The 24,019-nt window shown below is 52.4% G+C and overlaps 7 protein-coding genes across 7 annotated transcripts; 6 read left to right on the top strand and 1 right to left on the bottom strand.

The window, feature by feature from the left end:
* Positions 1-166: 166 nt before the first annotated feature.
* On the bottom strand, positions 167-1,757 carry BO94DRAFT_566707 (uncharacterized protein; the record flags this gene model as incomplete). Its single annotated transcript, XM_025614579.1, has 4 exons — positions 975-1,757; positions 661-920; positions 484-603; positions 167-437 (listed from the first exon to the last, which is right to left on the bottom strand). The coding sequence occupies exons 1-4, from the start codon at positions 1,689-1,691 to the stop codon at positions 167-169; spliced, it is 1,368 nt and encodes a 455-aa protein (XP_025466518.1). The 5' UTR covers positions 1,692-1,757.
* Positions 1,758-2,648: 891 nt separating this feature from the next.
* BO94DRAFT_105504 (uncharacterized protein) lies at positions 2,649-5,806 on the top strand. The gene has a single exon (XM_025605481.1). It carries the CDS (start codon positions 2,735-2,737, stop codon positions 5,498-5,500), a length of 2,766 nt encoding a protein of 921 aa, XP_025466517.1. The 5' UTR covers positions 2,649-2,734; the 3' UTR covers positions 5,501-5,806.
* Positions 5,807-7,684: 1,878 nt separating this feature from the next.
* Positions 7,685-10,179, top strand: BO94DRAFT_105507 (ferric reductase family protein). The gene is made up of 4 exons (XM_025605482.1): positions 7,685-8,687; positions 8,744-8,805; positions 8,860-9,045; positions 9,101-10,179. The coding sequence occupies exons 1-4, from the start codon at positions 8,030-8,032 to the stop codon at positions 9,971-9,973; spliced, it is 1,779 nt and encodes a 592-aa protein (XP_025466516.1). The 5' UTR covers positions 7,685-8,029; the 3' UTR covers positions 9,974-10,179.
* A 595-nt stretch (positions 10,180-10,774) lies between these two features.
* Positions 10,775-11,745, top strand: BO94DRAFT_536158 (glutathione S-transferase family protein). The gene is made up of 3 exons (XM_025611953.1): positions 10,775-10,860; positions 10,920-10,973; positions 11,035-11,745. The coding sequence occupies exons 1-3, from the start codon at positions 10,781-10,783 to the stop codon at positions 11,651-11,653; spliced, it is 753 nt and encodes a 250-aa protein (XP_025466515.1). The 5' UTR covers positions 10,775-10,780; the 3' UTR covers positions 11,654-11,745.
* A 1,580-nt stretch (positions 11,746-13,325) lies between these two features.
* On the top strand, positions 13,326-14,325 carry bbp (putative zinc knuckle transcription factor/splicing factor MSL5/ZFM1). The gene is made up of 3 exons (XM_025605480.1): positions 13,326-13,581; positions 13,635-14,147; positions 14,204-14,325. Exons 1-3 carry the CDS (start codon positions 13,462-13,464, stop codon positions 14,243-14,245), a joined length of 675 nt encoding a protein of 224 aa, XP_025466514.1. The 5' UTR covers positions 13,326-13,461; the 3' UTR covers positions 14,246-14,325.
* Positions 14,326-14,717: 392 nt separating this feature from the next.
* BO94DRAFT_105412 (anion exchange family protein) lies at positions 14,718-17,170 on the top strand. The gene is made up of 5 exons (XM_025605479.1): positions 14,718-15,212; positions 15,271-15,419; positions 15,487-15,574; positions 15,630-16,126; positions 16,177-17,170. The coding sequence occupies exons 1-5, from the start codon at positions 14,854-14,856 to the stop codon at positions 17,058-17,060; spliced, it is 1,977 nt and encodes a 658-aa protein (XP_025466513.1). The 5' UTR covers positions 14,718-14,853; the 3' UTR covers positions 17,061-17,170.
* A 2,594-nt stretch (positions 17,171-19,764) lies between these two features.
* Positions 19,765-23,515, top strand: BO94DRAFT_566700 (putative eukaryotic translation initiation factor eIF-2C4; the record flags this gene model as incomplete). Its single annotated transcript, XM_025614578.1, has 7 exons — positions 19,765-19,878; positions 20,442-20,630; positions 20,683-20,795; positions 20,845-21,038; positions 21,091-21,242; positions 21,299-23,144; positions 23,203-23,515. The coding sequence occupies 7 exons, from the start codon at positions 19,765-19,767 to the stop codon at positions 23,397-23,399; spliced, it is 2,805 nt and encodes a 934-aa protein (XP_025466512.1). The 3' UTR covers positions 23,400-23,515.
* Between the last annotated feature and the right edge of the window lie 504 nt (positions 23,516-24,019).

The raw sequence follows: 24,019 nt of genomic DNA, 5'->3' as shown, positions 1-24,019 counted from the left end.
TGTAGGGCCGGCCATAGTCTAGGCCAGTAGATATTAATGTAAAAACATTGCAAGGGAAAAAAAAGTCAGAAGTGACAAAATATGAAATATTTAAGATAGAGCAATACTTTATCACAATGAGCAAGAGAAAATCATATGATGAATCTTAGGGTAGGAAGCATTCAGGCTATCCGCCCTCGTGGCGGATCCGAACAGGCAAGAACCTATCCTCGAAGATTGAAAACATTTCGGGCTGGTCTGGGCTGGTGGTGTCCGCTTCACATGCTTGCATAAGCTCGAAATCTACCATCGCAACTGCATGTGTCTCAGGATTGTAGAGCACATTGTGGCGCCCGCAGTCGATGGCAACGAGAGCTATACTCCTGAGAGTTTTTATGGCCTCATAAATCACGACGCGTATGTTTTCCTTGATAGGGGGGGGGAATGGCATCCCAGTGCTTATCGATTGATTGACCATCGAATTTGGTCATTATGAGGATGAACCCTTTGGGAAAGACAGAAGAACAGCATATTTTGCCATGAGTTAAAAGTCTCGGGAAGAAGCTATACCCTTCTGGAGACTTCATCTCTAGTTTCTCATAAGTCCAAGCCTCATCGGTGTAGCTACAATAGACAAAAGTCAGTTATGGATATGTAGTCGTCAGGGACATTGTCACAAACCGAGGATATCTGGATTCCGTCCAGCATTTTGCGATGGCGGAACGTCCGTCCCATTGTACCTCGTATATAGCCTTCGTCCCTGACTTTTTGATTAGTCTTTTACAATTTACAAAGCCGGTTGCAACACCGTCGTCTCCGCCAAAGAAGATCGTCTGGGAACCAATGGCTTCCCCTTGTGTGCTATCTTTGGTCGTAACCTGATTACGATACGGGGAAGGACGGATGGATGCCTGTGCACACGGTTGTGAAGGCATCTTCAACTATATTAGATACTGTTATTAGCCTCGTGCCTGTATGTATGAAAAGTGAATTACCTGACTCTCCAAGAATCCTTCCGGCTCAGTAAACCTTGGATCAGAGGATGCGAAAATGGCGAATGCGAGAAAGCATTGTCTTAGTGTTGGGCCCGTGGCTTTTTCATTTATTGGCAAAGTAATTTCGAATAGAAATGGGGCTGTTCGTCGTACAAAGACGGTGGCTTTGTAAGTTGACAAGAACCCAAACTTCAACCCATTTTGACGCATATACTGAACGAGCTGGCCTAAATGGGGCTGGAGGGGGAGAAGATCCATGTAACCTCTTCTAATCGAGTATCTTCCAAGGTTCACAGTCCAGTATGTCTTAAGCTTGCCGACGGCCACTGCATCAGCATCCGGTAAGGTCAGCATGACAACATCGGGGACGCTATCCGCTTCTCGGTTTGGCAAGGCTTGATAATCCCCAAACTTCAGGCCTGACAGATGGGTGACCGAGAGCGCTTTGGTCACCGCATCACTGACATGTTTGGAAAATCTTCCTGTCAACCCCAGCTCGCTACCGATTACATGATTTTCCGTTTGGTCGCCAGTAAGAGGGACGTGCTGGCTTAGGTCGATCGCCCCGCAGGCTTGTAAAACATCACGTTCAAAATTGTCCCACTCTCGGAAGAACCGAAGGGAAACAGTTTCTGTTGATGTTGATGCATACGCTGTACCATTAATCTTCTGAAGAGGGGGTAGGGTTCGCAAGATCAACTGAGACGCGGGCTCCATACTGTAAGGGAGTATTCAGGTAGATAGAAGATAAAGAGTTGATGTAAGCTCTTATAGGAGGGGAGGGCGAGGGAGAGTGAAGGGGGAGTGAAGGGAGGGGTGAGGGAGGGGTGAGGGAAGGATGATGATGTTTGTTTCTTTGTGTAGAAAAATAGTTGATCAGGTGATCATGAGTCCTGAGGCGCTGCACATCTGTTTCTGTTATCGTTTTTGGATACACCATGTCTAGCAAAGATATTGGGCTGGTATCAGCACTCTCTTCACTAGGCTTTCTATCTCTGCCCAGGTACGACACATATAATTTGTATGATATATGTACCTCGTCTCTGAAAAGCATATTTTCTGCTTGATTATTGCCTTTCTGTTCGTGTTTTGTTATATAATTTAGTATTTATGATGGCAATAGCCTACAGGATGTATAGCTAAGGAGCATCCTGACGGACATTGGCTTGATCTTAAATGGGATTTAGCGGAAGATGACTTACAACGAGTTGGCAAAGGTAACACACAAAAGGTGTTAGTATGACTGAAGGTGTAACAATATCAACAGGTAAGAATCATCGTATAATTCGGGAGCACCATTGAGATGAACGGAAGCGTCAGGGAATGATAGTGAATAAAGTGACCACTAGATACTATCTATGTTATTGTTGAGTCGATACTGACTAAGTATCGACGCTAACCGCATCCGGCGGGGGCCGGCAATGTTTACATCGTCGGCGGCGGCACATCTTCCCGTCACTCGGTCACCCCAGCATCCTACATTTCTCGATTAACCTCCCGGTTCTTTTGTTTGTGACTCGCTGTATATTTTATAACAGATTTATTTTGGTCTCTGGAATTGTCTGGGTTTACTTGGAAATGTATTAGCGGCTTGGTTATCTTACAGAGCCCGGTCGCGAGCCCGCAGAACATGGACTATTTATGAGCATCGACAATCCCGACGAGCCCGGTTCTGATGCGCCCTCCTTTTCTTGCATCCTATTACGGACGTGAAGCTTCCTCTGAGCCCTCCCGGTAGACAGTGAGCCAATTGGCGCAGCATGGAGGATATCCGACCGACCGCGAAATGGGCAAACCGTATGTTGCGCCCCTTGACATCCATCCACCACCGACTACAGAAACACTACGAGATCCGAACCAGCATTGCCGATGCGAAATTGAAGGGCAAATCCGATCAACCTGTCCCCGATCGTTTGCGACCCCCGGCAAAGAAGGCCGGTGCCGAAGCAGGCTGCAACCTCTCGGATGAAGAACCCGACGATCCTGCCTGGATCCCTGGAAAACCGGGAAATCGCCGAATACGACATAACTACTCGAGTTGCGGACAGAGGAATGGGGCGCGAAGGCGCAGCCGACTGTTGATCAAGAGCCCGGAGGTGCAGAGGACGCTGCCTGGTGCAATTGAAATCGCGACCCCGTTGATCACCGGAACCGCACAAGGACCGTCGGAGGTCTCGTCATCGATACGGAAGCAACTCTTTCGAAATATTTTACCGCCCACGAGCAACGCTGAACCAAGCGATCGTCGGAGGCAATCCCGAACGAACAACCCCAATTTCCCAGCTTACCAGGGCTCATGGAAAGAAGTCCTTGACCTGTCGGGTGACCCGGGCTTTGTGGACATCGCGCGCTCTTTAGATCGTATGCTTATCAAGTTTTTGAAGAGCACGCGGGCTGTTTCATCAGGCATCAGCAAACATGGACAGGGAGGCCGTGGAGCTCGGTCGTTGCTGTCTATGGCGGCGCGACGTCTTCCGGAGTTTGTTGCCGAAGAGCAGAGATTGCAGAATGAGGCGGATGAGGACTCTGAGGTCGACATGTGCGATGCGTACTTTACGGAACTCGAAGCTCATTATGCTCCTGGCGGTAATGGATGGCAGCCGCTCCGCGACGCCGTGCGCGCGCAAGGGATCCACCTCATCTCGGAGATGATACTGAAAGGATGGGTATCCAAACTGGCTGCCTGTCGCCTTCTAGAGGAGTGTCTCGAACATGGGGAGTTGGACGCTTTTGAATCGCTTATATCACAGTATCTTACCACCGTTAGGACATACGACTATCCGCCGGCGTTTGATCCTCCCAGACCTGCGAGCCACTGCGATAACCCTATTCACGTACTGCGCGATTACTACTCGAAAGCTCCTGGAAGGAGGCATTTCGTTTTCGACGAGGTGGCAAAGCTTTTGTCCCGTAGGGCTTTCCCACCGGAGTGGATGGTTACTACGCGGTGGAAGAAGTGCGTGGATGGGGCCATCAGATCGCTGTCTATCGGCGATGGAGAATCAGCTGCCGCAACCAGGGCCATCGAGGCCATCGTCCTTTCATCCGCTGGCATCTATCCAGCCACGGACTCGGTCATAGCTCGAGTGAAGGGTAAAGACACATCTCGTTCTACACGTTCAATGGACACCCGTGCTTCAGTAATGAATCCTACGAGCGTACCAAAAGACCAGTCTCCGTGCCCAATCCCAATCCAGGATGCGCTCAGCAACCTCTCAGCGAGCCTGGTTACCGCCCTCTGCGGTATGTACATTGCGCGATCGCAAGCGTCCGGTGGCAATGATAAGTCAACTAGCATGAAGGTCAGGCATGTCGTTGAAGCGTTGTCTTTCGGGGTGCAACGGGCCATTGGATTGATCTTGTCGCGCCGGGAGATGGAGGGCCCAAGCTTTCAAGCCCTGCGCCGAGGATACGTCTTGTTGGGGGAGTGGACGCTCCAGTGTAGCGAAACGTCCACGCCCGATGTCATTGGCCAGTCTGACTCTATTTCAAGGGAGAATATAGAATCGTTCTGCTCATCGTTAGCCAGCCAACATGATGTGGTCAAACAGCTAGCAGAGTTTGTTCAACAAGTGTTTCACTGTTGCGGGCACGCGCGCAAGTGTGATCCTGTTAGGACGCCTCGGGAAATCCAAACGATCGTATCGCGGCTTGTTCAGATTAAAACCATGAGCGGTATTTCCCTGCTGCTCGCTAAGGTGGCCGCGGAAACAGCTATGGCGTTGGCGGAAGTTACATTGGACGAAGACGACCACACGTGGGCCCTGGAAATCCAAGGACAGGCGGCTTCATCCCAACAGGGCGGAAGTGCAGAACAGTCTCCTGCAGTGGCGCATGTGCCTCCCAATGAAGCGATCAACTTGTACCGATGGGAAGAAAGCATTGGCGAGTGGGTGGCCAGTACGCCGACCCACCCTAGGCCCCTGGTCACACGTGGTGTTGGCGACATATCAAGCCCAACAGCTGGGAGAGCTGAGCGATCATCGGTGGCCAACTCGACCAGTAGCATGTCGTCCAGTCCTGAACCTTCGGAGGAGGTCGCGTCGAGCGTGACATCATCTGCGCCATCCATGTCCGGGAAAAGAGAGCGCGCGAACTATGATTGGAGGCCACCGTCACCCAAGAGACTCCGGTCCAGTGCAAGGACGATGGCTGCAGCTCCAGTCACATCCAGCGCTTCGCCAGCGATTCGCGGGCGCATCGCAGCCGCTCGTTCCAAGGAGCCCGATTCCGCACCGATAGCCGCCCGGACGCGGACGGCCCTTCGTGACTTACCCCAGGCCAAGAACTGCGTCTTAAAGAAAGGTCCGTCCACCACCCAGGCGGATCCAATCAAGTTGGCTCCCAAGATCGAGGTTGTTATCATCAACCACCACCACCCAACCCCGGTGATGCCCTTGCTACCGGTTCCCAGCCCGTCGAAGACGGAGAGGGTTCGACGATCCACCCGTACGCGCCCTCTGCCAGTGCAGCGGGTAATTCCCGGGTCGGACGACGACAGCGAGGACGAGCTGAGTTTTTTGTGAGCGGGGTAGTTGGCTCTGGGCGTGGCGTTGGATTGTTGGGAGTATCTCAATTTTGGGCGGGCCCTGTATCCTCCTCCTGGGACTCTGGGAGGCCTTTTCAGTTTCTTTCCTTTCTTTCTTTCTTTCTTTTTTTTTCTCCCCTGCTTCTTAGGCTGCATCATTTTGGGATTTCTGGTTAAGGATGATTGATACCCGCGGCAGGCATTCTTGGTTCCATTCATTGGATTGGATGAGGGGGATGAGCAGAATTTTGGTGTTGCTTCCACCCGTATGCTACGACTTCTAGATAATGGATAGAGTTACATATCTTGTACTCGACGACGATATTGGCTTTGGCGGCGTTGGACTCTGAAACTCCCTAAACCACCCCACGGAGTCACCCCTGACGTGACCGATTGAAGTGAAGCATCCGCAGTGACAGGTTGGTGACACTTGACAGTGTCACACTAATGTTGACAGCGACGGCCGAAGTGACAGACGACGAAGTGTATCTTGAACATCGGTCGACAGCGCCCGGTCCACCATCACTCAACGCCGGGGATCCTTGGGGTCACCCTTCCTCGAGATACTTTTAGATAGATGCAACTCCCGGCTCCGCTTGATTTCCACCTTCACATCCGACGATTCGACTTTCCAACCCGGGCTCGCTCCCCACCTGCCGTGTTGGGGAAGGCGTGACGATATAGCGCCCCCCAAAAGTAAAACATTCTACAGGTCTTTGCGCCGGGCCGTCTGGGCGGCTGGCCCATATCATCAGACACCAAGCTTTCCGAGACCAGAATCCAGAATCGAGGGTTGGGTGCAAACTCCTGGAAGAAGCAATAGATCATGACGCGTCTCTCGTACCTTCCCAGTGGCGTATAGGATGCCAACGATAGCATTCTCACTGCGGCAAGCATACTGAATTGGGCTCTACAGGACACGGAAGAGTATGTCTCAAAGCTAAATGCGCAAGGATGGACTTGGAGGCCGAGTGGAGTACAGGAATCCAAGATTGGGTGATGACAAAGAACTCAGTAAGAACTCAGTAAGAAGCCATTCGGAGTTGATATCCATTTGGTGGTAGTGAGAGTGGCTTGACGGGAGATACCGCCATGGCCATTATTGGTGGCAGTACAATCAGACAATGGCCACAATGTCACAATGCCTACCTAATCTACTACTTTTAGTTCTGCCGTTGCCAAGAATAGAATCCTTCTTCTCATCCTCTTCTCCATCCTGTTGAGCAGAATATCAATAATCGCCCACCAAACAGGCAACGACTTGCAATTCTCCGACGGTTATTTGACCGCGCCAAAGGTCTTTGCCCGGTTACTGACTCTCTGCTCATCACCTCAAACCGCGCCAACCCACTTGGTCCCGCCCACGCCCGCCATGGTCGCCAAGATTGGCTCGCTAACGCAAGGGCGACAGCCAGCGCAATGAGCGCATCCCCAGCCAAGCCGCAAGATCTGATCCGGCCTCCGCTGGGTCGTTTCACCTTCGAACAATTCAGCGTCTCTTCCGGAGTCGCCGCGCTCTGATGCTCATCCTGCGCCCTCTGCGATCGATGGCCTCATATATCCGCATCCCTTGGCGTGGAGGCAAATTTGACAGGAGTCACCGGACGGGCTATAGTCCCATGGCCAATGGCCCATGGCTCGACCTGTCGAGTGTCGCCCGTCGCCTGGATTCATTCCCCCCCACTCGACGATGCACTGACTCGATGGGCCCTGATGCGCTGCCCGGATGAGTCCAAGGAAGCCGCGAGCTCCAGCCAAGGGCGTGAAGGTGATGGATAAGCGGAGGAAGGTTTCGCTTGCTCTCAATTCATTCCCCACGGCTGGAAGAGTCCTCATCTTCTTGCAGTTCTCTGCATCTTTCTACACCTTGTGTTAAGCGCTTTCCTTTCACAACGCGGCTACAGGATAGCCCTTCTTTTCGTCATCCCTGCTTTCGTTCCCCCAATCGCCTCTTTCGCTTCTTGCTTGCTGTTGGCCATTGTTGGCTGTTGGTGCCATATCTTCATTCCTTCCAAACCCTTTCCAAAGCTGAATAGGAGAGTGACCGGTTCACCCTCAACTCACATTCCGGTCGTTGCCCGCCACCCTCGAGAGATTCCGCACAAAAGTATCCAGACCCCCGGGCGACCGTCCATTCCCTGTAACTGGGACACCAAGCTTTCTGCTGGTTCCCTCAACCCAGCTTCGGCTGCTGCTTCGTCTTTGTTCATGTGTGTACTTTCCTCAGCGAAACAAAGCGCGAAACAATCCCCTTGTTGGTGAACCCTGGTCTAGCTGGACGTGGGATATCCTGTCTCCCGAACACAACGCCAGCCAACACTTCCCAGAGACTTCAAATAACCATCATTGGGTCTCTCGCCTGGTTGATTGACAGGGGTCATTTCAAGTTTTCTCGTGCAATTCCTCCTGGACAAGATTCTCTGGACAGAGCTGGTCTCTCGTACAAGAAGTCCCTAGCGGCACCCCGACGTCGATTGTAGAGTCTTCTTCCCATTCGTTTTTTCTTTTCACTTCTCCTTATCAAAAGATGCATTCCCTTCTTCTCTGCTCGTCCCTGGTTGGACTTGCTTCTGCAGCAGAGCTCGAAAAGCGCCATGGAGGCTTCTCGGTGTACGAGATGCTCAACGACGACCTCGCACGTCTCAGTCTGATGGTCCTAGGCCTGATGGCTGCCTTCATCTATGTATGGAAGATGTGGCACCGCCTGGCAAGCCATATGAGACGCCTCGCGAGCTTTACCAATGAGCGCCAACGATACTTCGTTTCCCCCCACGGCATGCTCGCAAAGATCAACAACTATATCATCTATGCTCCGTTATTCCGCACCCGACACAATCGCGAGTTTCAGTTGTCCCGGGCCGTCAACATGGGAACGCTGCCGAGCCGTTTCCACTCGTTTCTTTTGGTTGGTATCGTCGCCATGAACATCGTCCTTTGCGTCGTCACTGTGCCCTATGGGTCGTCAGAGACCACAGTTGCGGGCCTGATCCGCAACCGCACCGGAACCATGGCGACTGTGAACCTTATTCCTGTGGTGCTTATGGCCGGCAGGAACAATCCCCTGATCACCCTGCTTCAGGTGCCTTTCGACACCTTTAATTTGATCCACCGTTGGCTCGCTCGGATTGTCGTCCTACAGTCACTTGCGCATGTGTTTGCCTGGGCTATCCCCAAGGCTCAGAAATGTTTGTGAACGCGCTCCAAATCAAGTGGTTGTTGATGTATGCTAACCCTCGCATAGCTGGTTGGGATGTCATTGGAATGGTTTTTGGCGAGAGCAGCTTTATGTTGAATGGGCTGATCGTAAGTATCTTTGGAAGGCGATAGCGACGTGGAACCGGCTAACTTGAACTCAAGGCCGCATGCGCCTTCACTGCCCTCCTCGTGCATTCGCCCTCCCCCATCCGCCATGCATTCTATGAGACCTTCCTCCACCTTCACATGGTGCTGGTTGCGCTTTCGTTCGGCTTCTTGTGGCTGCACTTGGATGGCATGGTTTCTCAAAATTACCTTCTCGTGGCCGTTATCTTCTGGGCCCTCGAGGTAAGTCACTGTTTCGCTGTTGAGTCATGAGACTGGGAACTAATCGTGGGTATAGCGAGCCGCCCGGATTTTCATCATTCTGTACCGCAACTGTGGGAGGGAGTCCACGACGGCGCATATCGAGGCCCTCCCGGGCGACGCAATGCGGATTACACTGAAGATGACACGTCCCTGGGCCTTCCACCCCGGTCAACACATCTACCTATACATCCCATCTGTTGGATGGTGGATGAGCCACCCGTTCTCAGTCGGGTGGAGCGAGGCTGAAGAATTCCCCGCGGGCGAAAAAGGCATCCCCATGACACAGCAAGACTTGGTGAGCTTGAAGAAAACAACCATTTCCTTGCTGGTGCGTCGGCGAACCGGATTCACCGACAAACTGTTCCAACGTGCCCAAAAGTCTACCGGGGGGCGTGTGTCCCTACGGGCGTTCGCTGAAGGGCCGTATGGCAGCATCCATACCATGGACTCCTACGGCACAGTCATGCTCTTTGCCGGCGGTGTTGGAATCACGCATCAAGTACCATTTGTTCGCCATCTCGTCAAAGGCTTTGCTGAAGGAACCGTGGCTGCCCGTCGCGTCACCTTGGTCTGGATCATTCAGTCCCCCGAACACCTCGAGTGGATTCGGCCCTGGATGACCAGCATCCTCGCCATGGACCGTCGCCGGGAAGTGCTTCGGATTATGTTGTTTATCACCCGGCCGCGCAACACCAAGGAGATCCAGAGCCCCAGCGCTACCGTTCAGATGTTCCCCGGTCGACCCAATGTGGACACTCTGGTCGGCCTGGAGGTCGAGAACCAGATCGGGGCTATGGGTGTGCTCGTTTGCGGAAACGGAAGCCTGAGCGACGATGTTCGTCGGGTCTGCCGCAAGAAACAGGACCAGACCCAGGTGGATTTCATCGAAGAGAGTTTTACGTGGTAAGGCTGGGCTGAGGGTTCCTTTATAAATGGGGCGGTCATTTTGGCCCCATTTCGCCCCCGTCCCAACCAGGCTTGGAAGCCATGTCTCATTCGCTCACTTTGATTATCTCTACGAGTTGCTCTCGTGTCGGATTCTGCCGGTGTTTTTTTGGGTTGCTATTGGTTTAGGGTATATAGTTGTCTTTCTGCGTGGCTCCGAGCTTCCGGGTTGCACATAGTACCAATCCATTTATGGAATAAAGTATATTTCGTGGACATGTCATATCTGCCTATATCTTTGTTCAGGTGTACTTTCCTTTGCACCTTCTCGGAGATATTCTTCTCTCTGTGGAGTAACTAGTTATTCTCCTGTGAGGCCACCTTGAGTTCCGCCGCTCCCCAAGCTTACGTTGGGAAGATTACCAAGGGTGCAATTAAAGCATGAACAACATACCTAGGAGTAGCATCTCTTGTTTACTAATGATTCTGAATGGATACGAGGTAGTACGTAGAAACAAATCGACGGAAGGTTTCCTTCAAAGTTCAACGCAGCTTAGAAATCAAGCATCTGGCGGGTGGGGCTTGTCGGCGAGGTCGGCGACTGGCGGAGATAATAATGGCATCATCTCCAGCATGACCTGCTCATTATTCATATTATTCGTATTATTCATCCGATAGTATGAGCGGGGTTCGTGTGGTGACAGGCCTATATAAAACCCCTCGGTCGGGGTCTTTCGTATCGTCAGTCTACTCTCATTACTCTCGCAGCTCGTGTTCACCCATTCCTCTTCAGAGCCGATTCCTATCCTCGCAGTATCCATCCGCCAAGATGAGCAGCCCCGACATTACTCTGTACACTGCCCAGACCCCCAATGGAATCAAGATCTCCATTGCGCTGGAGGAGCTAGGGTATGCTCGAGACACCCCGTTGCCTGACACCAATTCCACTTGACTGACCGATCATCTAGTCTGCCCTACAAGGTCGAGAAGATTGACATCTCCAAGAACACCCAAAAAGAGCCGTATGCAACCGTCTGCCCCAGGCCATTCTCACCAAAGTCAAAGTCACTAACCCAAACCCAGCTGGTTCCTCGAAATCAACCCCAATGGCCGGATCCCCGCCATCACCGACACCTTCACTGATGGAGAGAAGATCCGCATCTTCGAATCCGGCAGCATCCTCACCTACCTGGTGGAACAATACGACAAGGACCACAAGATCTCCTACCCACGCGGCACGCGTGAGTATTACGAGGTGAACAGCTGGCTCTACTTCCAGAACGCCGGTGTCGGTCCCATGCAGGGCCAGGCCAACCACTTCTCCCGCTATGCGCCCGAGCGCGTCGAGTACGGCATCAACCGTTATGTCAACGAGACCCGTCGTCTGTACAGCGTGCTGGACAAGCACCTTTCCACCTCTAAGTCCGGCTATCTGGTCGGCGACCATGTCAGCATTGCTGATATCTCGCACTGGGGTTGGGTTGCTGCCGCCGGCTGGGCCGGCGTGGACATCGAGGAGTTCCCGCATTTGAAGGCTTGGGAGGAGCGCATGGCTGCTCATGAGGGCGTCGAGAAGGGCCGTCATGTGCCCTCGCCGCATACTATCAAGGAGCTTATCAAGGATAAGGCGGCTGCCGACAAGCTGGCCGCTGAGTCTCGGTCCTGGATCCAGTCGGGCATGAAGGCTGATGCGAAGCAGTAGCTTGTAAGCTTGGTCACTTTTACTGCATAATGACTTTATAGAATTCTCATCTGGAGATGGGATGGTTATGTATTCCGTATGCTGTCGATAGGTCTTAATATAATGTGAAAGCGTTAATCCGTTCCCTCATTCAATCTGCGTAACCAGCTTCACCCCGAGCTTACTGTAAGCTTAGTCATCCACCACGTGCCCCGGCCTAAAAGCTTGCCACATCGCCTGGAGCTTTGCTTGCGGACTCGCCCCATCTTGTTTAGACACAGCAACTGAGACTATTATTGCTCGCCTATCAGACAGATTAACTCTACTGCATAGCAAAGAAACAGGAAAAAATGGCCTGGCGAAACCAGGGAATTACCGGGTCCAACAACATCCCTCTGGGCCGGAGACGGTTTGGAGGTGATGAGGGCCAGGAGGATGAGAGTCGCACTGCGACGCCCGCCTCCACGGCCGAGGATACCGGCTACAAGCGTGGCAGAAGCCCTGTTCGTGGTGAGTGGGCTTGGAGGACGCGTGCTAGATGCTACGGGATACTAACCGCTAGCTTAGCTGAACCCTCCGTTGACGGTGTCAAGAAGCGTAAGAAGCGCAACCGTTGGGGCGATGCGCAGGAGAACAAGGCCGCCGGTCTCATGGGCTTGCCCACGATGATCATGGCCAACTTCACCAACGAACAGCTGGAGGCGTATACGCTGCACCTGCGTATCGAGGAGATCAGCCAGAAGCTGCGAATCAACGATGTGGTTCCTGCTGATGGCGACAGGTTCGCTTCCCCCCCTCCCCTTGTTGTGTCTGTTGGGCGCATTTGAAGATCAGATTGACTAACGAGGATATGAATGTTTGCAGATCTCCCTCCCCGCCTCCCCAGTACGATAACTTTGGCAGACGTGTAAACACTAGGGAATATCGCTACCGGAAGCGCCTTGAAGATGAGCGCCACAAGCTCGTCGAAAAGGCGATGAAGTCCATTCCTAACTATCACCCGCCCTCTGACTACAGACGTCCTACTAAGACGCAGGAGAAGGTCTATGTGCCTGTGAATGACTATCCAGAGATTAACTTCAGTATGATAACTAACCCTCTAACTCCTAACCATTGTTGTATTCTGTATTCCTTGGCTCTGTGCTCGAGTCGGGCTTCTGATGAAGACTTCGCCGTCGGGCGTTGTTTATCTCCAGCTCGCTTCCTGCGAACCCTTTTGCTCTCTCTTGCATTTGCTCACTCACGCTCAACCATCTGGAAGAAAACAGCTTGCACTAACACTTAGCTTTTTGCTATCTTTTAAAGTTGGCTTACTTATAGGACCTCGTGGTAACACCTTGAAGAAGATGGAGTCGGAGTCCGGGGCCAAGATTGCTATTCGTGGCAAAGGCTCCGTCAAGGAAGGAAAGGGTCGATCTGATGCCGCTCACGCCAGCAACCAGGAAGAAGATCTTCATTGTCTGATTATGGCAGATACTGAAGAAAAGGTTAATAAGGCGAAGAAGCTGGTGCATAACGTCATTGAGACGGTAAGTTGGCAATTGTATGAAAGGTCAAACCTGGATCTAACAATATACAGGCCGCTTCGATCCCCGAGGGTCAGAACGAGCTTAAGAGGAACCAGCTTCGAGAGCTGGCCGCGCTCAACGGTACTCTCCGTGACGATGAGAACCAGGCTTGCCAGAACTGTGAGTGTCCCATTCTTTTAGATCTTGAATCCTGGCTAACCCGGTCTAGGTGGTCAAATCGGACACCGCAAGTACGACTGTCCTGAGCAGCGCAACTTCACCGCCAACATCATCTGTCGCGTCTGTGGCAACGCTGGCCACATGGCTCGCGATTGTCCTGACCGCCAGAGAGGCTCCGACTGGCGCAACAACAACAGTGGTGGCTTCGGCGGTCCCCGCAGGGCCATTGGCGGCGGTGACGCTGTTGACCGTGAGATGGAGGTAGGCTATCCCCGTACGCCATTAATCTCGATGCCGTACTAACTTTAAACCAGCAACTCATGCAAGAATTGTCTGGTGGTGCACCCGGTGAAGACGGCCACGTGCCTCGTCGGATCGAGGCTGGCCCCGATCAAGGCTATGATGACCGTGATGCGAAGCCGTGGCAGCGCGGACCTCCGCCCAGCGACGTGGCTCCCTGGCAGCAGCGAGGCCGCGATCGCCGTGACGACTACGCCCCCCGTGACCATGGCAGTGCCCCTCCATGGGCTGCACAGAACCGCGGTGGTGGTGGTGGCGACTACGGCTATGGCTCGCACGGTGGCTATGGCGCTCCTGGGGCTGCTGCTGCTGCTCCTTGGCAACAGCAGGCTCAGGCTCCGCCACCACCCCCTGGCGGACAGGCATCGTATGGATACGGAGCCTATCCTGCTTACCCCGGCATGAGCGCCCCTGGTGCTCCTCCGGGCCTGGGCGCGCCTCCGCCGCCGCCGGGTATGCCTTCGATGTATTATGCCTCGGGTGGCAGCCCTCCCCCTCCGCCTCCTGGCGAGGGGCCCCCGCCTCCGGTACGTTTGATCATCCCTTCTCTCAATGAGAGTGCTTACTGACGTGGATGATATAGCCGCCTAGCGAACAGCCCCCGCCCCCTCCCCCTCCCGCCTAGAGGGGACGTGATGATAAAAATGGTTGATGTTGTTGATTGGAACGCTAACGAGGGATACCGGTAAGAGGATTTGGCCGGGAAAATTGAGTGGAGGATAACGTAGGGAGATGTGACAGTCTATTGGAACAGCTTACGATTCGTCATGAGGATCAACGGGCGATGGGGGTTTACGTGGGCGGTGTCACTAAAATCTCCGTGTATAAGTTAACTAGTTGCGCATCAAGCGTACTGCTTTTGCTCTGCATTAGAAGACCGGTGGGTTCTGCGCGCAATACGCATGGCTGCCCGTCGGCAAATCGTCGCTCGCTAAAGCCAATGACGTTAGGCACTAGCATTAATTACCCTCGGCGTCGCTACCGAATATGTATGGCCCATTCTTCTGCTCTGGCCGTCATCCTCTTTGTTTTTATTCTCGCGCCGTCCCTTTCTTGCGTGGGACTAAAATTTTCTGTCTTGCTTTATCCTCTCCACAACCGCCGCGAGTGCCGTCGGACGTCTCCACCTTTTCCCCAGATAAGATTTCGGCCTTGCTTTTGCCGCGGGCTTTTTACACCCGCCAGACTTCACTTGCATATACTGTGTAGTTCGGTCACAACGGAATTCCCACCATGCAGGGACCTGCTTCCTCCACCTCCCATGGGGACATTTTCATGTCATCCGGCTCGCCCTCATCGCACTCGCGACGACCATGGCAGTCTCAATCTCAATCGCAGTCGCGGTCCTCCCCTCTCCGACCGGCGAGTACCAGCAGCCGATCGCATCACAGCAACCCTCCTCATGAGCCCACTGCTGCTCTCTCGCGAGAGCACACCCATCAGTCCGCCAGGCTGGAGAAATGGTGGAAAGTGCATCTCTTCCGTGGCATGGTTCAGGACGTGAAGCGCCGGGCACCATACTATTGGAGTGATTGGACCGACGCCTGGGACTATCGTGTCGTTCCGGCCACAGTGTATATGTATTTTGCGAAGTGGGTTGCAGATCATTCTCTTTCCTTTTTCTGCGTGAGTGTTGACTTGTTTCGGTAGTATCTTGCCTGCGTTGGCTTTCTCGTTGGATATGTTCGAAAAGACGGACCAGAGCTATGGGGTTAATGAGGTGCTGCTGGCGTCGGTTTTGGCGGCGGTCGTGTTTTCGCTTTTTGCGGCTCAGCCGTTGGTGATTGTTGGGGTTACTGGTGAGTTGGATTCTTGATTGGATTGGTTGGCTGATGGTGGTGGAGGATTGGTTGTTGATGGGTATAGGTCCGATTACGGTGTTTAACTATACGGTTTATGATATCATCTCGCCACGGGGGACGAACTATCTGGCGTTCATGTGCTGGATTGGGATGTAAGTTGATGCCGTCTGTGTTCTTGTGGGATAGGGCAATGCTGATGGGTTGCAGATGGTCGTTGATTATGCATTGGGTGCTTGCCATTACCAATGCCTGCAATGGGCTGACTTATGTGACGCGCTTCTCTTGCGATATTTTTGGCTTTTACGTTGCCTTTATCTATCTCCAGAAAGGCATCCAGGTCCTCACGAGACAGTGGGGAACGGCCGGGGAAACTTCTGCCTATCTGAGCATCATGGTCGCCTTGCTGGTGCTCATGAGTGGCTGGATTTGCGGAGAGCTCGGGAACAGCAGTCTCTTCAAGCGGTATATTCGCAAGTTCCTGGAGGACTACGGTACGCCCTTGACTATTGTGTTCTTCACGGGGTTCGTTCACATCGGCCATATGAGGGATGTCGACGTTGCGAGGCTGCCTACCAGCAAGGCGTTTTTTCCCACGGCCGATCGAGGCTGGCTGGTTCAGTTTTGGGATATCAGCGTGAGCGATGTGTTCCTTGCAATTCCGTTTGCGGTCTTGTTGACGATCTTGTTCTACTTTGACCATAATGGTAAGTCGGTGGACAATAATGTGCTCGGTGGCCTCCAGCTGACCGGATAGTCTCGTCTCTTATCGCCCAAGGAACCGAGTTCCCTCTTCGCAAGCCGGCCGGGTTCCACTGGGACTTGTGGCTGCTGGGAATCACCACGTTTGTTGCTGGTCTCCTGGGGATTCCATTCCCCAACGGTCTGATCCCACAGGCGCCCTTCCATACGGCCGCGCTCTGCGTCACCCGCGACGTTGCAGACGAGGACGACACCAACAAGGGCAAGGCCATCCGCATCACCGACCATGTCGTCGAACAGCGCGTCAGCAACTTCGCGCAGGGCATTATGACGCTAGGCACCATGACCGGACCCCTTCTGATTGTCCTGCATCTGATCCCCCAGGCCGTTCTCGCAGGTCTCTTCTTCATCATGGGTGTCCAAGCCCTTCAAGGTAACGGTATCACCCAGAAACTCATCTTCCTCGCCCAAGACAGTGGCCTCACTCCGGCATCCAACCCGCTCAAGCGCATCAAACGCCGGCTATCCATCTGGGTGTTCGTCATCCTGGAACTGATCGGATTCGGCGCCACCTTTGCCATCACGCAGACCATCGCCGCCATTGGCTTTCCTGTGATTATCCTGCTTCTCATTCCGGTTCGCTCGTTTCTGTTCCCCTGGTGGTTCACCCCGGAGGAGCTGTCCCTCTTGGATGCGCCCACGGCGAGTCCTTTCACCATGGAGAGTGTGGGCGGCACGCACGGTCTGGAGGAGTCTGATATCTCCACGGAGCAGGATAATGTCCGCCGGGATTCCAAAATGGGTGGTGATAATGGTGTGATGATGCGTCGAGATGAGAGCTCGTCGGAGTCGGCTGTCGAGGATGATCTGGAGAGGGGGGAGGTGTATGAGATGCAGAGATCGTCTGTTCGGCGGCGGAGTACGACGGGTGGAGATTAAGTGACTATATTTAGACAAGTTGTCGCAAAAGTACATAAAAGGTATATACGATGGATGGAGAGATCTGCATAGTTGGAGGGTAAAGATTTCGGGCGATGCAATATGCTATCTAGGATTGAAATTAGTGCTGGATTAATTTACCCGACTACAGTTGATATCAGTTGCCTGGAAGAGTCCTACTACTTACACCTCTAACTCCCCATCGAAACATCCATTTCCATGACCCCTGACAGGGTCTTTCCTTCAACATCACCATCCAGAACAAACCCTTCAACAACCCAGTCCATCATTCACACTACCATCATAAATAACGCTAACCCCCAAGACCCTTCAATACCCCTCTCTCCCACATCTCACTCCCAAGACCAACTCACTCCTCCACCTTGGCACTGCAGTGCCAGCCAGTCAATAAACCAAGAAATTACCTCTGAAAAATATACTGTATGACCGACATTCCCAGCCCTTACGCAGCCATCATCACCATCCTATTGTCTAGACCTTACTTACTAGGCAGGGTAGGTGATGTAGCAAGGTATTACAATAGGCCAACGGCTGAATTCCCATTCTCTGCAACGTGAATTCCGGGAATGCGCGAATCACCGCCCTCTCTCAGGGGAGTTCTATTCCCTGCAGCATGGTACCGTCACTAAACTAAGTTAATCGAGTTGGTTCACTCCAATATTCGAATATTTACTACCTCCATGGTGTAAATGAATGTAGGGCATATCGGAGGCTACCGGGGGTGCGATAGAGAAACGGTTACGTCCCTATGTACTCCTGCATGTCAACCAAGCTTGGACATCAATTCGTGGGTGAGAGGAAAAGCTATCCTTCTTGTTTCTGGGCTGGAGGGATATGCTATTATAGATGGTTTGGGGTGGAGGGAACTGGTTTGTTATTATATGAGGGCTTGGGGTTGGGTTAGGTGTGAGTTGTTTGGTTTGGTTGATGCTGTCATGTCCCTAGGAGTAGGTTGGAACATCCTTTCTTCCTTATCTTCCTTCCTTATCTTCCATGTGATTTTTTTTAGTCTAGTCAATTATTTAATCTTTAATTTATTTCTGTTTTTTTTCCTATTATTTCTATTGTGCTCTTTTGTCTGGAATGGACTTATGCGTCGTTCCAAGCGCCGTTTGATTTCGTGAAACCCTACGGGCATGCATGGGCTGACCTGACTTGACCCGTAGCTACCGGTTAGTGTAACGGCTGGGTAGCAGCTAGATAGTATTCTACTATTCATTGGGTCTGGGCTTAAGCGTGGATTACGTCGATCGTAGTGGTCTAGACTTGCAGCTGTTAGGGGCGGAGGGGGTGCGTGTCTGGGATTGGGTAGACGAAGTTACTCTTGGAGTCTGTTTCGTTTGTAGGTAGTGTTGGACCGGGCGAGGCTGGTGTGGGATAGGCAGCTGTCGGATGTTTCGTGGATTTGGTCTTGGTCTTGGTTCTAGTCCTGATCATGGGCTAGGTTGCTTGGCTGGGGTATGTGGTTGGTTGAAGTTTGGTATGTGTGCTGTATGGATGTGGGTTTATAGCTGTAGCATGTCTATATTGGTATGGGACTGATTATTCGGGTCAGGAGGAGGAAATTGATATGGCTTAGGCCTGTCTGTAGGAGTAGAGTGATGGGTAGGATAGGAGTATTGAGCAGGTCTACGCAGTTGATTACATCGAATTAGGGCTCGGAGGATGGGCTGCAGTACTGTATGGACATATTAGAAGGGTTCGTGGTTTTATCGCTTGCCGTTTTGTCAACCATTTTATAGAACCTGACTTGTCGGGACTAATCTGGAGAAGGGCATGGTCGAGCCCTAGAGCATATCTGATAGACGGCCAACGTCCACTGAAACAAGATATTGCGCGTATTCCGCTGCCCAACGCATTGTCGGTTGGCAATGGCGGACACAGCACAACCAGCCTCGCAGAAATTGGTGGCATAGACACACCAGATCCCTCCAACTGTCAATTTTCGATGCCATTGCTCCTTGCGCTGTCGGTCCCTTCGTATCGAATCGACGCCGCGGTTTCGATATCAAGCGCATGTGTCGGAATGCACAACTGGGGTGAGAGGACGACGAAAAGATCTGGGGTAATCGAGTCTGGTCAGCTTTGCGATCTGAAGACACAAAGACGTAGAGACGGAGGAATTGGCGTCAGCCAGGAGACGTATATCAGACCAAGGTTATCGACCGCTGCAATTGTCTTCAGTTCAGCATATCGCCCAGGCTGCCGTGTCAACCATATCAGATCCAAAGGGTCTGCACAAAGTGCTTCAGCCTGATGGCCGCTCACCTGATCCTCTCCGGACATTCGTAGAAGGCGCACAAAAAAGGAAGGCGCGAGGGCGCGGCGGGCTCACTTCTGGCTCGCGCCTTCCTCATCCAGAGATCATCACGCGTGGTTGCCCCCCCGACTCGCCTTCGACGTGTTGTTGCTGTTCTCTCGTCTCCTCATCCTCTTTCTCTTCGCCTCTCTCTCATCATCCTCATCATCCGTCTCACATTGCTTCATCATCTCTCACTTCGCTCGCCAGGCGCCAGGTATATAAGCCCTCTCTCCTCTTCCCTCCTCTTCCTCTCTCCTCTCCACCACGCATCTCCTACACGCATCTCCTCCTGTTCCTTGTTCTGGAAAAGAACTTCTCATTGATCCTCCTCCTTAGAAATACCATCGATCAACACTCTCAGGGAAGATCCCACTCTCAAAAATGCAAAGCAGAGGTCCTCCTTTGCAAGACCCGGCACTGGATAGGCCGAGGTTGAAAACCGACATGTGCAGAAATGTCGACCTCCCAATGTCGGCATTTGCCATCAATCATTTGGTAAGTTTCACTTGGTTTGGAAAATCCCCGGTCCATCAGTCCGGCTGGGATTTGTTGGACATGCATCATGTGGTGTAACTGCTACTCTGCACTGGCTTTGTTCCGGCAGCAGCGTCCTGCTGCATGTTCCCTCAGCCCTTTCACCAATCCCCGGTTATTCCCTTTCTCGCCCATTACCTACTCGCATCGTCACCCCCGTTGAAGAGATTCCCCAATCTTAAGCTGGGTATGTTCAGACAGCTGCCGCATGCATTCACCTTGGCCATTGGTTGAACGCTATCATCCATTATATTGCAGGAATTCACCATTTACATTTACAGCAACCCATTGGCCTGTATTCATCGGCTGGTTTCACTGTATTTGGGGACAATTCTATTGCTTCACAGGAGACAGTCCCTATTACTATATAAACTCCTTCGTCCCCCCCGATGTCCATCTCTTCCTTCCTCTCCTCATCACCCCCTTTCCTTTGCGCAATCGGTTTCTTCTCTTGCTCAGCCTTCAGTTTTCTTACCACGTCAATTATACTTTGATTACACTTTCTCATTATGGTGGACATCGAGGCTATTAATAAGCTCGATGGTGGCCTCCGCCATCTGCGGCTTCGTGATGCTAACCAGCTTATGAAGTATGACATTCCAGTTCATACCGTCGCCCGTCCGGGTTTCAACAACACGGGAAAAGAAGTTGAACTGCAAGTCAATGCTTTTCCGATCAACAAGTTCCCGAGCCGTACCGTCTATCAGTACGATGTAAGTTGCATCTACCGGACAGAATTGGATGGCTTGCTAACCCTCAACCTAGGTTCAAGTCGGTAGTGGTATCGAAAAGGCCATTATCAACAAGAAGGTTTGGGCTTCTAACGCCAGAAAGGCGGCCCTGAAGGGTATCATCTTCGACGGGCAGAAGCTCGCCTGGTACGCATCAGAGCATCCATTTGGTGAAGACAACTACTTACGCAGACAGGTCTTTGGTATACTACCAGGACGGTTTCAATGAGCTGATCGACCTAGACGCCGACGCGGGACGGGCCGTCACCGGCAAGGCTGGCAATACCTTCCGTCTGGTTGTTCGGCCCACTCGAAAGGTCGACCTATCGGTCTTGAACCTCTGGCTCCAGGGCAAGACGTCCATGCAGGACGGAGTTCTGGAGGCTCTAAGTAAGTACTCCCGCTGGCTGGAATCTTGCGGGCGGTAGGCTAACCCTTCAAGATTTCCTCGACCACGTTCTTCGAGAACATCCCACTTCGAAGTTTACAGCTGTCAAGCGCTCCTTCTTCGATGGAAAGCTGGGAGAACACGACGACATTGGCAACGGCGTTTTGGCCTTTAAGGGCGTGTATCAAGCCATCCGGCCTTCGATTGTGAGCCCTATCCTCTCTTTGCTCCGGCTTTGGCTCTAAACTAACTCGTACTCTAGAATCGCACCCTGGTTGTCAACGTCGATGTTTCCAATACGTGCTTTTGGGCCCGTATCAGTCTGCAAGGCGCAGCAATGGCTGTCTGCGACGCCCGAGACCACCAGCACCTTCAGGCCCTTGTTACTCCCGGAGAGGATCGGAATGGCAATCCAACCGGGGACAATTGGGTCAATGAACTTGACAAACGCCTGCGCAAGCTCATCGTGGCGCCGTTCTACACAGGATGCCCTGTTCAAGGCCAGCCTTTCACCATCAAGAGCATTATCAAGGCCAATGCGCGCACTTTTAAGATCGATGTCAAGGATAAAGCGACTGGGAAGACGGAGAACATGAGCGTGGAGGCATACTTCGAGCGCAAGTATAACCTGACTCTCTTCAACTGGAAACTGCCAATGGTCGAAATGACGAAGAAGGGCGTCTACTACCCCATGGAGATTTTGACTATCGTGGGCCTCCAGCGATATCCCTGGAAGTTGAACGAATGGCAGACATCTCAGATGATCAAGTATGCCGCGTCTCGCCCGCAGGAGAGGCTGAAAACCATTCTCAATTCCAAGGCAATGCTTGCTCACTCCGCGGATCCAGTCCTTAACGCCTTTGGTCTCCAAATCGGTGACACCATGATCAAGACCAAGGCTCGCCTTCTTCCTAGCCCTCACATCCTGTTTGGGAACAACCAGCGCGTTGACCCCGGGACCAATGGCCGGTGGGACCTTCGTGGAAAGAAGTTCTATGCGCCGAACAAGAAGCCCCTCGAGTCTTGGGGAATTGGTGTCTTCCCGGGAAGACGTAACCCAATTTCCAAGGCCAGGGTGGACGCATTCGTTGATGTTTTCATGAAAACTTACGCCGGACATGGTGGTCACATAACGCGCCGCCCGGTAGTTGTTGAGCTCAAGGAAGACATTGGGGATGCGATTAAGAAGTTGCATCAGATTGTTGGGAAGACAATGAACTTGAATCCCCAGCTACTGTGTTTCATCGTCCCGGACAAGAACTCCTTCACCTACACAAGGATCAAGAAGTCGTGCGACTGCCGCTGGGGTGTGCCCTCACAAGTCATGCAGGCGGACCATCTCAACAAGCCCAACGGGGTCAATCCGCAGTATGTTTCCAACGTGCTGATGAAAATTAATGCCAAGCTTGGGGGAGTTACAGCTCGTGTCGCATCCAGGGTTTCCGGCGCAACCCTGCGGCCCCAGTCCATGATCATCGGCGCCGATGTGACCCATCCTCCCATGGGTGTCTGGTCTCCCTCAATGGCGGCCATTTCTGTTTGCATGGATTCCTTCGGAGGCAGCTACTGGGGTGCTTGCGAAGGCAACAGCGATCGCGTGGAAATTATCGCGCGGACCAACATTGAGTTCATGCTTAAGCCCCTTGTTCGCGAGTGGATGTCCACAGTTGGACTAGGACGCGCGCCCGACAATGTTTATTATTTCCGCGACGGTGTTTCTACCGGCCAATTCGACGCGGTGCTGAGCCAGGAGGTGACGGACATGAAAGGCGTCTTCATGTCGTTAACTAACGATCAGTGGAAGGGCAAATTTACCGTTGTGGTTGCTAATAAGCGTCACCATCTCAGGGCCTTCCCTAAGGCAAATGACCGCAGCTCTGGCGATCGTAATAACAACCCTCTGCCTGGGATCCTTATCGAGAGGGATATAACCAGTGCACATGACTACGACTTCTTGTTGTACTCGCACATTGCACTTCAGGGAACCTCGCGGCCAGTTCACTACCATGTGATTCTGGACCAGATTGGGCACAAGCCTCATGAGATTCAGAACATGATCTACGATCATTGTTATCAGTACATCAGATCCACCACGTCGGTGTCTCTGTGTAAGTCTCCATATATTTCCAGTTGAGGTTGATATGGCTAATATGTTTGCAACACTAGACCCCGCGATTTACTATGCCCATATCATTGCTAACCGCGCCCGCTCGCACGAAAATGTGCCCGCCAGCTCTGGGCCACAGAGTGGTAATCAGATCAAGCTTACCAACCCAAAGCCGGCCAATCGTCCTTTGGACGCGAAGCTACTCCCCATTTGGAACAACGTCAACCGACTGCCTTTCACGATGTGGTTCATTTGAACGGGAGTTGTCCACGGTGGAGAGCGATCTTGGTAACTCTTTTTTCGATTATTCCCAGCGACGTCCGGCATGTCGACTGGTGGTTCTCGCTTGCTATTTAGTACTCGGACTGTGACGGTATAGCTCATATTCAGGTAGCATACTCTGGTGACCGAATTGACCAGCCTTGATGGCAGGATGGACTAGGTTGATAGATCATGCAGGCCGGAACAGGGTTACCGTACATTAGTCCTTGAGTTTAGTCAATACTATTGTTGCTTCGCTAAAGGTTCATCGTGAGAATGGCAGTAGAGCTAGTAAAGTAATGGAAATTGGTAAAATTGGAGCCATGCTGCCGTACTTTTTGCTGTATTAAGCATCCAAACGATGCATCTGAATCGGCAAAGCTAGGCTCAGTCCTCATCTGTCACCGATCCGATCCAAACCATGTAGGAAGTACGATCGTAGCACCATCAAACGGCGCGTCCGGGATGACCCTGGCAGACCCAAATTAACGGAAAGAAGCCACGCGAAGCCACGGGCCGGCCAAACAAACGACCAGACTCGACCGGACCTAGACCTACAAAGAACTGGGCGTTTGTCGGGCTGCCAGGCACGGCCGTCTATCCGTGCGTCTATTG

Source organism: Aspergillus sclerotioniger (genome assembly GCF_003184525.1).
Source record: "Aspergillus sclerotioniger CBS 115572 chromosome Unknown BO94scaffold_17, whole genome shotgun sequence".
NCBI classification, from domain to species: domain Eukaryota; kingdom Fungi; phylum Ascomycota; class Eurotiomycetes; order Eurotiales; family Aspergillaceae; genus Aspergillus; species Aspergillus sclerotioniger.
The sequence above is the reverse complement of the archived record's forward strand: the minus strand, read 5'-3'. Positions and strand labels throughout refer to the sequence as shown.

Bases quoted from the DNA above. Each gene is read 5' to 3' on its own strand.
- bbp (XM_025605480.1), top strand. From the start codon at position 13,462: ATGGCTCGCGATTGTCCTGACCGCCAGAGAGGCTCCGACTGGCGCAAC. The intron at 13,582-13,634 runs GTAGGCTATCCC...ACTTTAAACCAG, and splicing joins CTGTTGACCGTGAGATGGAG to CAACTCATGCAAGAATTGTC. The intron at 14,148-14,203 runs GTACGTTTGATC...TGGATGATATAG, and splicing joins GCGAGGGGCCCCCGCCTCCG to CCGCCTAGCGAACAGCCCCC.
- BO94DRAFT_536158 (XM_025611953.1), top strand. From the start codon at position 10,781: ATGAGCAGCCCCGACATTACTCTGTACACTGCCCAGACCCCCAATGGA. The intron at 10,861-10,919 runs GTATGCTCGAGA...CCGATCATCTAG, and splicing joins ATTGCGCTGGAGGAGCTAGG to TCTGCCCTACAAGGTCGAGA. The intron at 10,974-11,034 runs GTATGCAACCGT...ACCCAAACCCAG, and splicing joins AAGAACACCCAAAAAGAGCC to CTGGTTCCTCGAAATCAACC.
- BO94DRAFT_105412 (XM_025605479.1), top strand. From the start codon at position 14,854: ATGCAGGGACCTGCTTCCTCCACCTCCCATGGGGACATTTTCATGTCA. The intron at 15,213-15,270 runs GTGGGTTGCAGA...TTGTTTCGGTAG, and splicing joins GTGTATATGTATTTTGCGAA to TATCTTGCCTGCGTTGGCTT. The intron at 16,127-16,176 runs GTAAGTCGGTGG...CTGACCGGATAG, and splicing joins GTTCTACTTTGACCATAATG to TCTCGTCTCTTATCGCCCAA.
- BO94DRAFT_105507 (XM_025605482.1), top strand. From the start codon at position 8,030: ATGCATTCCCTTCTTCTCTGCTCGTCCCTGGTTGGACTTGCTTCTGCA. The intron at 8,688-8,743 runs GTTTGTGAACGC...ACCCTCGCATAG, and splicing joins TATCCCCAAGGCTCAGAAAT to CTGGTTGGGATGTCATTGGA. The intron at 9,046-9,100 runs GTAAGTCACTGT...TCGTGGGTATAG, and splicing joins TTATCTTCTGGGCCCTCGAG to CGAGCCGCCCGGATTTTCAT.
- BO94DRAFT_105504 (XM_025605481.1), top strand. From the start codon at position 2,735: ATGGAGGATATCCGACCGACCGCGAAATGGGCAAACCGTATGTTGCGC.